This window comes from Phaenicophaeus curvirostris, chromosome 1, assembly GCF_032191515.1.
Source record: "Phaenicophaeus curvirostris isolate KB17595 chromosome 1, BPBGC_Pcur_1.0, whole genome shotgun sequence".
NCBI classification, from domain to species: Eukaryota; Metazoa; Chordata; class Aves; order Cuculiformes; family Cuculidae; genus Phaenicophaeus; species Phaenicophaeus curvirostris.
The window spans coordinates 121226375-121240082 of NC_091392.1; the positions used below are offsets into that span (position 1 = coordinate 121226375).

Consider the following 13708-nt stretch of genomic DNA (forward strand, 5'->3'; position numbering starts at 1 on the left):
CTGTGAGAAACTGTGTCAAAGGCTTTACTGCAGTCCAGGAAGACCGCATCCACAGCCTTTCCCTCATCCAGCAGCCGAGTCACTTTGTCATAGAAGGTGATCAGGTTAGTTTGGCAAGACCTGCCTTTTGTGAACCCATGTTGACTGGGCCTGATCACCCGGTTCTCTTGCATGTGCTTCATGATAGCACTCAAGATCGCCTGCTCCATGACTTTCCCTGGCACTGAGGTCAGAGTGACAGGCCTGTAGTTTCCTGGATCCTCCCTGTGACCCTTCTTGTAGATGGGCACAACGTCAGCCAGCCTCCAGTCCAGTGGGACTTCCCCAGTCTTCCAGGACTGTTGGAAGATGATGGAAAGGGGTTTGGCCAGCACATCCGCCAGCTCCTTCAATACCCTTGGATGAATCCCATCCGGCCTCAGAGACTTGTGGGTGTCTAGTTGCTCTAGCAAGGCTCTGACCACCTCCTCTTGGATCGTGGGAGCCTCATTTTGCACCTCTAGCTCCTGGGTTTGTACACAGGAGGAACAACTTTCTTTGCAATTAAAGACTGAGGCAAAGAAGGCATTAAGTACCTCAGCCTTTTCCTCATCCCCTGTCGCTGTTGTTCCTTCTGCGTCCATAGGGACTGTATGGTCTCCCTAGTCCTCCTTTTATTATTTATATATTTATAGAAAGATTTTTTGTTATCTTTCACAGACTTTGCCAATCTGATTTCTAGTTGAGCCTTAGCCCTTCTGATTTTTTCTCTGCACAATCTAACTTCCCTCTTGTAGTCCACCCAAGAGGCCTGTCCCCTCTTCCGGAGCCCATAAACATTTCTCTTCTTCTTGATGTCACTCAAGATCTCTCTGTTCAACCAAGCTGTTTTTTTCCCCTGCCGGCTTTTTTTCCGGAACATGGTGATGGCTTTCTCCTGAGCTGCTAGGATTTCCTTTTTGAAGAGCTCCCAGCCCTCCTGGGCTCCCTTGCCCTTGAGTACTTTCTCCCATGAGACTTTGCCAACCAGCCTTCTGAAGAGTTCAGAGTCTGCCCTCTGGAAATTAAGTGCTACTGTCCTGCTAGCCACCCTCTTCACTTCACCTAGAACAGAAAACCCTATCATCTCATGATCGCTTTGTCCTAGGCGTCCACCTACTGCTACATCCCCTACAAGGCCTTCTCTGTTCACAAACAGCAGGTCCAGGAGGGCACCTTCCCTTGTTGGTTCATTCACCAGTTGTGCAAGGAAGTTGTCTTCCACGCACTCCAGGAGCCTCCTAGACTGCTTCCTTTCTGCTCTATTGTACTCCCAGCAGATATCAGGAAGATTGAAGTCTCCCACAAGAACAAGAGGCATTGATCTAGAGATTAACCCCAGCTGTTTATAGAAGAGCTCATCAGCTGCTTCTCCTTGGCTGGGTGGTCTGTAACAGACTCCCATCACAAAATCTACCTTCTGGTGGGCTCCTCTGATTTTAACCCACAGGCCCTCAATCTCCTCATCGCCACAATCCATCTCAATGGTGTCCAAGCCCTCCCTTACAAAGAGGGCTACCCCGCCTCCTGTCCTACCCTTCCTATCCCGCCTGAAGAGTTTGTACCCCACCATAGCTGCACTCCAGTTATATGAGTTATAAATGTTCTTGTCTACCATTTGCTCTACCAAAGTTCCCGTTCTTGTCCTGTTTGCAAGTTTATGAAGAGGTGATGAGGGGTATCTGAACTCTATAGGCTACTGATATCTGTGTTTTGTTTTTAAGCTTCACTGAAGCGTTGAGGGAAAGCGAGGTTTTTCAGGTCGTTATATAGATGGGTTCTATAACTTCCTGTTCACTTCTCTGAGTCTCTGTAGATGAGTATGTTTACTTGTCTGTCTGTATTAAGTGGAGGTGGGAAGAAATTGGAATGAAGCTTCTTACAAACTGTGCTTCCCTGGGCAGTGGAAGTTGCAATCACTTCTATAGTTTGGAGAATGGAAATCTGGTGATTTTTGTAGCCATTTAAGAGTAAAGTAAGGCTAAAGTGGGTAAACCCAATATGTTTAATGTATTAATTTTTTTTATTTTTTGCGGGTGAGGGAGGAAGGGAATGGATTTATTTTTTTATGATGCTCTTTTAAATGTTTATATAAGACAGGTGAGCAAACACATGGCCTGGTGTCTGTCACAATTTTTCTCTTCTAACTTTAATGTATATGTGCTTTTCTAAAGCTAGAGTGAAAAAGATCTGAGCTCTCTTTTTAGTTGTGATAGCTTAGGAGTTTGGTGTCAAAAGTCATTCCTGTGTTTGCTACCCTTAAGATAAGCTTTAGGACACTGCGGACAGTGTTCTAACAGAGGCAGCTATGAGTGTCTGATATTATAAATATTAAGAAATATTTTTCTAATGCTTTGACTTTTATTTCAAAAGTATAGTATAACTATATGCAACATTTTGTTTGAATTTTAAGGTATAACACCAATGGTTTCCAATGAAACTGGACAGTTTGTAGCTGATGACACCGGACAGTACACTGATACAGCACCTGTGGCAATACTTAAATCAACCCAAACACATATTCATACTCACCAGATAAACAGGAGTTGTAAAAGTGATGCACTTACAGCTTTTCCTAATGACCGTGCAGCCAGCATTAGGCCTGGTGAATGGAATAAGACATACAGGTAAAAATCATGTGTATGTAAGTTTTAAACCCACATATTTGTATATACAGTACAGTAGATCAAAATTGCTTACTCAAATGATAATTAACTGCTGCTTTTTTTCAGACTGAAATTTCTTTAAAATTCATTGCATTCTACTTAACCTTGAGCCTCTTACATATAAATTTCTTGAGTTGCTTTTCTTATGTGAAAGTACAAATGTAGCTCTTACAGTTTCAGTATTTAATTTTTATGGTTGCCTTTACAAGGTCAATATTAATAATCAGCTGTGATAAAATGTCTGCAGTGAAATATATGTGTAGCAAAATCAATATGTTTTCATTATAACATGACCCAGGATTGCTTTACACATTTAGTGAAACTACAATTCTATTCAAATATATAGGACTATTTTCACAAAGACTGACAGATACAATTATATAGATCCAGAGTTTACTTATACTGGCAGTGAACGACTGTCAAAAGAAGCACATAAGGAATACTACACAGACTTCATCTCTAGTTTAAGACAGCGTCGTTTACAGAGAGATGCCTCTAGGTAAGACTTTGTTTAAAGGATAAATAAAGATTTTTGGCTCATATGAAAAATATGTCTCTTTCTATATATGTATATACATGCAGAATTAACTTTGGCACAAGTCATACACCTAAAATTGTCCTAAACTGGAAGGCTTGTAGTCTTGGGACCTTCATTTATAATGCATTCAAACCATTTTTTATTCAAATGTTCACTTAGTTAGAGATCACTTCTTGGGTAGAATGTAAAGACAGCGGCACGAAACTTGAAATTAAACTGAAAATAAACTTAAAATAAGATGACAAGTTTTAAGAAGAGTTAGTTATGGTTAATAGGAAAAACGTAACATTGATTGTGTTGGATTCTCTTTCTGTTTAATAAATTGTGTGTATTTCCAACTAGTATGTCTAGCTCACCCGAAGTGATGGATTCAGTATGTAAATTATGATATAATTTGTGAAGCAGGTAAGAGTGAAGGATTGTATTGGTCTTCTAGCCTTACAGTAAATTCTCCCCTCATGGATTTGTGTACTTGGCCAGTATGCTGTGCAGCAGCACCACAGAGAAGCAGAACTGACAGCTGTCTTATTTTTAAAAGCTTAATTAAAGAAAAAAAAAGCCTGTGAAACCTCTAAAGCACGAATAATTATGCCTTAAGTTTTTTCAGTTTGGAAGGCCTGTAATTAAAAATAATATCAGTGGATTATTCTTGTAATCTCATTTTGTCTTGCTCTGTATATATAGATCATGATTCAGACAAGGCTTGCAGAGCTGGATTTATTTTATTTTTATACATGCATATGATGTATGGTTTTCTTAAAAAGCAATTGGTGTTATGTAATGGATGAACTGTTGTTTGTATGAGTGTAGTGCACATATTCAAGATATATCGCATGAAGAGCAAGAACAGAAAGGAAAATTCACAATTATCAGATAAATTTCACTATTACTGTCAAACATATAAACAAACATTTTGAGTGCTTCATACAAAACATCTGTGTAAGATCTCTGGAAGTTTCAGCTCTCTTGGTTGCAGGTGAAATTGGTTGATTGGAGTAGAACTTTGACCAAGACCAGTTAATTGCTCTGAAAGTTAGGCTATAAATGGTCCAGTTCAGACATATGCAATTAAAGGATCCTTGGTAATGCTGGCATTTGCTAGCTATTAAGTGCAACTTAATTGTTCTTTAAGAGGTATTTTAGAGATGATATAATATTTTCCCTGGAGGTATTTAAAAGACTCTTGGATGAGGTGTTCAGGGACATGATTTAGTGGTTGATAGGAATGATTGGACTTGATGATCCTGGAAATCCAACCTAGTGATTCTGTGATTTTGGTAGACATAACGCTTGCAACCTAAGCAATTGCCACAAATGTGCAAAGGATGTTAATCTTTGCCTAAAAGATACAGTAAAAGAATTTTCAAGGCATTTTCTGTACTTGAGGTTTTTTAATAAATATTGCAATTGCAAATATTATTTGTTATGTTTATAAATCTTGATTAGTTTATTATGTAGAATGTGGGATCCTTAAACCTTTAAATTTCAATACTCTTTTTTTCCCCCCTCCCCTGTAGGCAGTTTTATATTTATAACAATTATGTGAGCATAGGCCTTAAACCAGCTGAAGGGCTTGTGTCACCAAAGATATCAGTTGCAGATCTTCACAAGGAGAAGCTGGAGTTTGAAATGCTTCCTTCAGATGAGAATTGCTTGTTAAATAGTCAGATATTGGCAACAATTGATTCTAAATCTTCAATCAAAGAAGTAAGTTAAATGCTTGAGTACTAATGTAAGCATAATGTGTTTATCATATAGAAATGCATAAGAATCGTGATCCTGCTCTGAGAATATATGTTATGCTTATCACAGATTTGGAGTGGGCTTAATGCTATGCCATCTTCTGCCCAAGAGAAGGAAGATTGTAGTCTAACTTTGACATCCAAGCAGCTTCATCAAGTACTCATTGGTAAGATTTTTAATTTTGTTACTAAATTTGTATAGTTGTTATAAAAGCACTTATTTATAATAACATGATTTATGTTCATAATTGTTTACCTTAAGTAGAAAAAAGCTTAATTTGGTGACGGCTTGATATCTACAGTAGTATTTAACTAAAGCTTTGTACTTTTTATAAAATACTGATATATGGTTAGGTATAAACATATAAAAGGAGAGCTCCTTAAAGACTGCTCATATTACAGCTTGTTATAGAGAAATTAATACAGCATAGTATGAGGCTGCTCATACCCTTATGCTTTGTTATTGGGCACTGTCTGGACTGGCATTAATATTGACGAGATTCATGGAACTGTTTAGAATGTTTCAGGGAACTAGCAGTGAACAGTAATACCCCAAAAAAGTAAAACCTCTTGAGGATTCTCCTTCAAATTAACTTCAGTGGTGTGCTCTGGGATAGGGAGGCATAAACAGGTCTATTTGAACGTCAGTTTTTCTTCATTAAGGTAATTTAGCAGTAAAGTGAAAATTTTTAGTATTTCTGGGCTTTTTTTTTAATGAAGCTGGAACTTGAATAGTGTAGCTAAGTCTTTTGATACACTTGGGGAAAGGTAAAATAAGATAAACGTATTAATACAAAAAAATACTATTTTATGTGACATTTGATTCGTGCCATGAACACCACAATTTGCAGACCATCTTAAAAACTTGTGTTAGTAGTAAATAAATGCCTTTGGTAATTAGCACATCACTTTTCCTATTCTAATAGCTGACTAATACAGACAGAATTAAAAAATAAATGTTGGTGCTGGCTTTTGAGTTGTACCACTGAAAATATTCACAGAATGTGCATGATATTTCCTTCCAAATTTTATTGCTAAAGGATTGTTCTAGCAGATTAATTCTGTAATTGGATAGACTTAAGTGTTTTAATCATATTATTTTAATAGTTATGCCTCCTTACATTACTTTTACTTTTTAATGTTGAAGATCTTATTTCTTATGTATTCCAGGTCCCCCTACTATGGATTTTGGTGATGTTTGTTTGTATTCTACAACAGCCAGAAAACTGCACATCATCAATAAATTGTTAGTTCATGTATGGATACAAATTGAGATTGAAATGGATGAATTACAGTGGACAAGTCCATTGTCTCAGGTGGTGCCTCCTTGTACAAAGACTCATATTCCAATTGTATTTCAGCCAAACACACTTGGAATATTTAAAAGGTAACATATTTATATTTATCTTGATTTGCATATTTTCTTCGTAGTAATAGAATACAAAAACTCGTGAGTGGTTTAAACTTAGTGTAATTATCATAAGTACTAATGGTATACACTACTTTGCAGTGATATTGCAATAATTCATGCAGTTTTATGTTGCATGATTCTGCTTGTATAGTGATATTTCTTAGGGTTTAAAAAAAGTAACAAACTGTCCTGTCAGAAACCGATGTAGCTGTAGGCATTTAAAGGAAACAGTTTTGCTATTACAGTGTAATTGTTAGGAGAAATTTTCTGGAAAATCATGGGCCCTATCCAGCAGGGTCTAGGACAATTCTCCATTGGGACGACTCTACATGGGACAGCTCTAGGCCTAGCTCTAAGCCTAACACTAGCTCTAATGGCCCCCCATGGAGAGTTGTCCCCACAGAGAGTTGTCCCTTCTCATTCTGGCACAGTATTGCATCACTGCAGCTATGCTGAGATCTTTTGATATAGCTCCTGGATAAATATATAGGCAAACTGCTTTCTAGCCTTCTGTTGTGGAGGTGGAACTTTAGCTTTACTCATGCTGTTGAAATGACTGTATAAGACTCATCATCCTTTGGGGTGATCTTCACTTTTGACATGATTTAAGTTGAATGCAAAACAATTACAAATTGCTTTGTCTTGTCAGTCTGAACTGTGTATTAACACTCAATTGTTTAGGTAAGTATTTTCATGCTAATTACTATATCACACAATTTTTACTCTGACTATAACATAAATACATAAAAATATTGAGAATAGGTATTTTTATGTTACAGGTCTTTCACTTACACAATAAACAACCAACACCCTGGGCATGTGCTGGTTGTTGCAAAAGCAGTGCCTGTTGAACTTCAGCTATCTGCAGAGGAAGTGATTTTAAATCCTATTCCTGGCTACCTAGCAGGGGCAGAGTTTAGAACAACGGTCAGTATATGCAACCCTAGAAACCATCCTGCTGCGTTTACTTGGAAGCCTGTAGTTACAGATAGAGAAACTGCATTTTCTATACAGCCAGCCAAAGGTATGCTATGCAGTACAGTGTGTTGCCATGTATCTTAAATGTCAATAACGTTAAATAAGATAAATGTTCAGCTGATGTTATAAACTCTACTTTTTAGATTAGAGGCATACTGATGTTGACCCCAAAGTAGTATCAGATCAGAGCGTTAATACCATAGCTCTCCCTCTATAAGCCCTATCCTAAGGGTACTGTCTGTCCAATTTGTTGCTTTTATATTCAGCCAGCAGCTCTTATATAAGTCTTTTACTCAGCACAGATTGCTAGTATTCTAAAACTGAGGTAGCTATTTAATGGTAGTTGGCAGTATCGTACAGCTCATAAGGACAGGAAACTTTTCAAAAACAGTGTATGAATGAAGCTGCTACGAAGTTGATGTAGACAGTCTGAGCCACAAATGGAATTCAATGTGGGATTAGATTCCACTTGCATTATGGATCAATATTAGAAGTGTGTGAGACATTAGCTTTTATCGTCTTTCCTTTGAAAGAAAATGTTCTGCATGAGTATGTTGGAGTTCCATTATTAAAGAACTAACAGCTAACTGAATTGGCATTACACAGTTCAAACAAGATTTGGCTGGATCAGGAGCTTGATGTGCTCTGATTCTTGAGAAAAGATATTTATGCTGATACAGGTTCAGACTCAGTTGCAAGCTAGAAAATGTATATGGTATTTCCCACAGTTGTTACTCTACAAGAAGGACAGACTGTTCTTATATTTTTTAAAATGATGACTATTTGACTAATTATGACTTAAGAACAGCAGTGAACTCTGAGTGTAGAATCCTGAACTCTGCAGGATTCTAATGAACGGATCATGCAATTGTCAGGAGAATGCAGAAACTGATTTTACTTAATTCAGCATACTGTTGAACACCTTTGAAACACAGGCTTAGTCTTCAGTAATAGAAGGTCATTTCACTTTAATATGCTTATGTTATTTCTAATTATGCAATGCAATTTTCTAAATGTACCTGTGCATGCTATAACTAATCATTTAGGCTTTGTGGAGGCCTATAGCGATCTGGAGTGTGAAGTTGTTTGGCAGCCAGGGTTCAACTCTCCAGAAGCAGGAGAATTCATCTTGCATGTGCATAAAGGAAACAAAATTAAATTGAAATGTTTTGTGAAGGTAAGAATTCATACCGCAGATTTAGAGAAGCAAAATATGCATTTTTTAAAAGAAGATTGAGAGGTGGTATGATATTTCTTTATATTCAAGGGATAAAAATAAAGATGTGTATGGGAAGGTATGTTTAAGAGCTTGAGGGTAACCACAGATTGAAATGTAATTTTGAATTGCTATTTGAACTTGCTATTTTATAATTTGAAGAGTGGCATTCTGGATAATATTCTGAACAGTGAAATTCAGCTTATGTTAATCATTTTCTATCTTATGCTACATGCTAGAGAGTGTGAAGGAGACACTTGTTTTTTTTTCCCCACTGTATTCAACTGGCTTTGTGCTCTAGAACTTCTGTTTCGGAAACCAAGAAAACTTTTCCCTTCCTTTTGACTGCTTTCTCTTTTATTCCTCCCCCACCTCCCCTCCCCGCCTCTCCTGCCCCCAGTAGCTTTTTTCTTTACTTCGTCTTCTTTTGAAGCGCTGGAAATTGCCATATGTAAACCAGGATGTGTGTAAATTAGCACATTGGCATTTCTACTGGTATTAAAATCACAGGCATATCTTTTACTGATCACACATTTAGGATTTTAAAAAAATCATGGAGCTCATGCTGATAAATTAAATTTATTTAAAATATTTTTATTTGTCTTGAAATTAACCCAGAAATATCTCTGGGGTTGTGCCTGTTTGCTTTGAATGTAGAAATGTTCATTATATTCACTAAATCTTGTCTCACATTTAAACAGTTGTTTGTCTATTTGAATACTTCTAATTTATGCATTTCTACAAGTATATTAGCTCACTTTGTAATGAAAAAGAAATTAGACTGAATTATTTATTTCTACTAAGTAAAATGCTATTTACTCTGCTTGTTTGCTCTTCTTTTTTATAGCTTGGTACTACTAAAGTTCAGTTTATGGAACAAAGGATACTCTTCCGTCATAGTCCGTTGGGTTTATCTACTTGTAACACAGCCATTCTTCAAAATACAGGATACAATCATGCGTACTTCCAAGTAAGCTGAAGTTACTTTTAGCATATGTAATTTCTTGGCATGAGTAGGAAGGGAGCTCATTTTATCAGATCATTTAACAGTATTGTTTTCAGTTACTAGATACATACTACTTAAATTTTTGTCTGGTTTTCTAAAGGAACAAGATTTCTATGAATAGGTATTTTGTCCCTCTGTCAAATTCGGATTGATGGATAGATGGATTGACAAAAAAGCAAAGAGGTAATGGTCTGAAAGATTCTGTAAGTTTGATGAAGAACCAGTGTTGAGGGTTCTTCACCTGTCCTAGTGTGCCCTATGAAAAACAGCTATAGATTGGATGATTTGATAGTTTGAGGGACAGAGTAAACTGTCTAGTCATCCTGTTCGTACTGGCTACCCAAACATTGCATGCATAGACCCAGGCAAGTCACAGCAAATGGAATTACTTTGCTAGACTGATATCTGAAAGGAAGATAGACTATATTATGAATTGGATAAGAGAGATGGATGCCAAAATGGGTAAAGACATATTGCATGCATAAGTAGGCAACCTAACCTCATTAATGCTTGTGATCACAGAACAATTTACTGTATTTACTTAGTGAAGCAGAATATGTCTCATTAAAACCTTGAGAATTTGTTTTCTACATTATGGTACTAAGAGACTTGATTAATTAACGTTGGTTTGTAGTGTATTTCTCTGTTTATCGACTAAGCATTGTAATAACCAGTATTATTTCCACTGTCTTGGGGGATTGGCTTGAAAGAATAAAATCAGCATAATCTATAAGATCAACAAACATACCCAACTCTTAAGGCTCCACAAGTACTCATAAGCCAAGAAATGGCTGGTTGATCCTGGAACTATCACCTGTGTAGCTATACTTTAAAAGGTTATCTGTTTTGAATGCATTAGAAGTGAACAAATTCTATTTTTTTCCTTACTAGTTGTAGATAATCCAAATATTTACTCCTGGTATTATTACCAAACTTCACAGGACTAGGGTCCCAAGTCTGTCTTCTTACTGTGAACCAAAAAAGAAGTGGTGAATGTATCTGACACTGAAAAAAATGCTTTGTAGAATATTCTGGAGACTTGCTAGATGGCATGTCTTAATTTTAATAACTCATGGAGACAACCTGAAAACAGGAATGTGAAATTTGCAATTGATGTGCAAATACCATTTCATAGTAGAATTTGCTGGGCATCACATTTAGGAATCTTATTTTCTTTTGTTTATCTGTATTTTTGCCCTAAATTTGTAAGTCCAAATTAGCATTATATGTTGTGAAGATTCTTTGTGAAGAATATAAAATTTTCATGATGTATATATTGGTATTTTTTAAAAAAAAACATTCCATACCACCACCTTTTTCAGTGTTATTAATATTTGATGTTTATGTTTGAAGGTTCTTGATTCAAGCCCGCTGCCTGGAATGACAATCACCCCTTCTGAAGGAGTGGTACCTGTAGGAGGCCATGCTGATCTCCAAATCTCTTTCACTCCAAATGCAAAAATGAGTTTTGATACAAGAGCGGAGGTATTCAAAACTGGAAGAACTTTGTGTTTTGAGTGTTATGTTGTGTGGAAATCTGTGGACATTTGATCATCTTTTGATTTTTGTCTCTAGCATTCTAATGCTTTTTAAGAAAAAGAAAAAAGGTTTTTTACAGCAGTTGATGGTTGCTGTGAGCTGCTCTGTTATTTTGTCTCAGTCCTGGTCTGAAGTATCAAAAAAGCCCTCAGTTTGACCTGATACGTAATATTCCATTGGCGAGTTGTTGAAACTAACCTGTGGTTGTCTTCAGAAGATCATGTAGACATCTGTAGTTTTTATGGTGCAATGTCTTTATGGTGCAATTTCTAGACACTTTTTTTTTTTGCCGTCATTTCAGAGTTAGTAGGTTTGATTTGATAATAAGATTTGATTTGATAATAGGAGTGCAATAAGCCTCTAGTCCTATTTTATTTTCTGCTTCCTGATCTTGTCCTTGGTCAGTTGAAAATGAAGAAGAAGGAAATCAGAAGGAAACCCCAGAGGGTTGGTCTTCGCTACTTTTTCTGACTCTAATCCTGTGGTCTTCATCTTCTGTGGTTGCCTATGTTATGCTCGCTAAACCTAGCATCCATTTCATTTTTTCCACTTCTAAAAAAGATTTAGTATTGCTCAGAACAATAGTATCTACTTTGTACTAACACCTCTGTTGAGCCCTTTGTGTTCTATAATAGTATACTTTCTAATCCTCACAGCTGTTGAATAGACTCATCCGTTCAAGCTTTCTCCTGTTGGAGGAAACTATTTATTCTAGTGAATGAGCTAGTGATAGCAATCTATCTAGTGGTACAGCCTCCTGCAACATTATTTTTGTCTGCAGAAGAATGGTATTTTTTTTTTTTTTTCCCCCAGTTGATGGCTATGACTATGTCCAACATGGTATGCCACAGAGGCATGATTGGTTCTTCTTTGCAGCTACGTGTTTCTGGAAGCTCTCTCTCTATATTTTAGAAAATGAAGGCATTTTCTTTACTACTTTATATTTCCATTCTGAAAATGCCTTATAATATAAGGGCAGAGTTATTTTCACGTTTTCATTACAAATTATGCTGAATGCCTCTCTGCACTCTATATCTACGGGGAAAGCTAGTTCTTTTGTTTTTTTTAAAAAAAGAAAAAGGTTGTTTTTCATATAATTATTTTATAATGACCTTGTCAACAATCACACTGTTGTCCATTTATTTAGGTAGCAGTGCGAAATTCAGGGGTACTAGCGCTTAGGATTGACGGATTTGTAGACATCCCTGAAATAAACATTGATGTGGTAAGTATGAAGAAATAACAGAAGTTGGTAAGATCGATAGCGTTTTGCTTTTTGTAGGTGTCAAAGTGGTTCACCTCTACTTAATATTTTTCATTTTCCCCCCATATAATTTACCTGATGAAATTATCAAGGACAAGAACTTGGGAAGAAAAATTAAAAAAAATACATATCACAGTTGCATTACATGATAGCTGACAGCTTTAGCATTTGAATTTGACAATCTGGAAAAAGTATGTTAAAAGTGAGAGGATTTCTTTAAGGTAGTTACTGGGGAAAAAAGCAGTAAGGGGAAAAGAAATCCCCTGTTCTGTTCTCTGAATGATGAAAACTTATCTGATGGTATAACTGTACTTATGTGTTGAATTCTGTTCTGTTTTGCATCCTGGAAAGATTTTAGAGATAAGGGTTATGCAAGACAACTGATTAACAAAGACTGTTATTATAAGCTGTGAATCTTTGAACATGCATATTTTAAATATATTCAGTTCAATTATAAACTTGACTTCACAGTGCTTTGGCCCAAATTTTCTTTTTTCTTTTTTTTTTCCTTTAAACTTACAGGAAGTATTTGATTTTGATGGCGTTTATGTCGGTTGTACAAAATCAATTCCCTTTTTGCTACAGAACAAAGGACAAGCGTGTACCAGAGTGGAGTTTGATTTTTCTAAGCATAAAGATTTTAAATTGAACGCTCATGACCGTTCAGGTACTTGCCTTTGCTATATCACAATTTTCATTAAATGAAGAATGCATAATGCTGAAAGATAATCTGACAATTTCTGGTATACAAATTTTCTGATGTAAGAAAACTTAAAGCAATTAAAATGCTGCTTAATTTAAATTAATTTTTTTCTCCATACTTGCTAGTTTAAATAAATAAATAAATAGATAAGCAATTAAATAAACCAACCAACCAAAGTCAAACAACTATTCTCTTTCCCTGTTCTTGGACTTTTTACTTCTGTTCTGGCAATGTTTATCCTTCGGTTAGTTCATCATCAGTATAAGAGTCTGGACTTCCCTTTTCCTTGTGGTACAGGATGTCTGCATGACATCTGTTCTGCATGTGCCAAAGCACAATGAGATTGGGGCAATGTATGGCATTAAGCTGCTATTCTTTGTTTCTTGATAGAACTAGTGCAGATTCTTACCCTTCACTTATTGTTGCTATTTTGTTTTCGACTTCAGTCCTAACACCTCCTTCACTGTTCCAGCATCTGTATTCATGAGAGTATTTTGCAGCTCTGCTTGTATGGCCTCGTGTCCCTGCAAGCTTTCAAGATGTTTTCTTTTTCAAGATAGTATTATAATATTTAGTTGTATCTTAGTGTAGTGTGGGTGACGACAGAAAGTGACTGTAAGGTTCTTT

General features: G+C 36.3%; 1 protein-coding gene across 1 annotated transcript in view; it reads left to right on the forward strand.

The window, feature by feature from the left end:
- The window catches only part of CFAP47 (cilia and flagella associated protein 47), a 312383-nt gene that overhangs the window by 15501 nt on the left and 283174 nt on the right, over positions 1 to 13708 (forward strand). Inside the window, exons 10-20 of the mRNA XM_069873329.1 lie at positions 2432 to 2645; positions 3031 to 3183; positions 4740 to 4929; positions 5035 to 5131; positions 6135 to 6351; positions 7155 to 7399; positions 8400 to 8530; positions 9417 to 9539; positions 10929 to 11060; positions 12262 to 12339; positions 12901 to 13045. Coding sequence (XP_069729430.1) covers positions 2432 to 2645; positions 3031 to 3183; positions 4740 to 4929; positions 5035 to 5131; positions 6135 to 6351; positions 7155 to 7399; positions 8400 to 8530; positions 9417 to 9539; positions 10929 to 11060; positions 12262 to 12339; positions 12901 to 13045 — 1725 coding nt within the window. The remainder of the gene's footprint in view (positions 1 to 2431; positions 2646 to 3030; positions 3184 to 4739; positions 4930 to 5034; positions 5132 to 6134; positions 6352 to 7154; positions 7400 to 8399; positions 8531 to 9416; positions 9540 to 10928; positions 11061 to 12261; positions 12340 to 12900; positions 13046 to 13708) is intronic.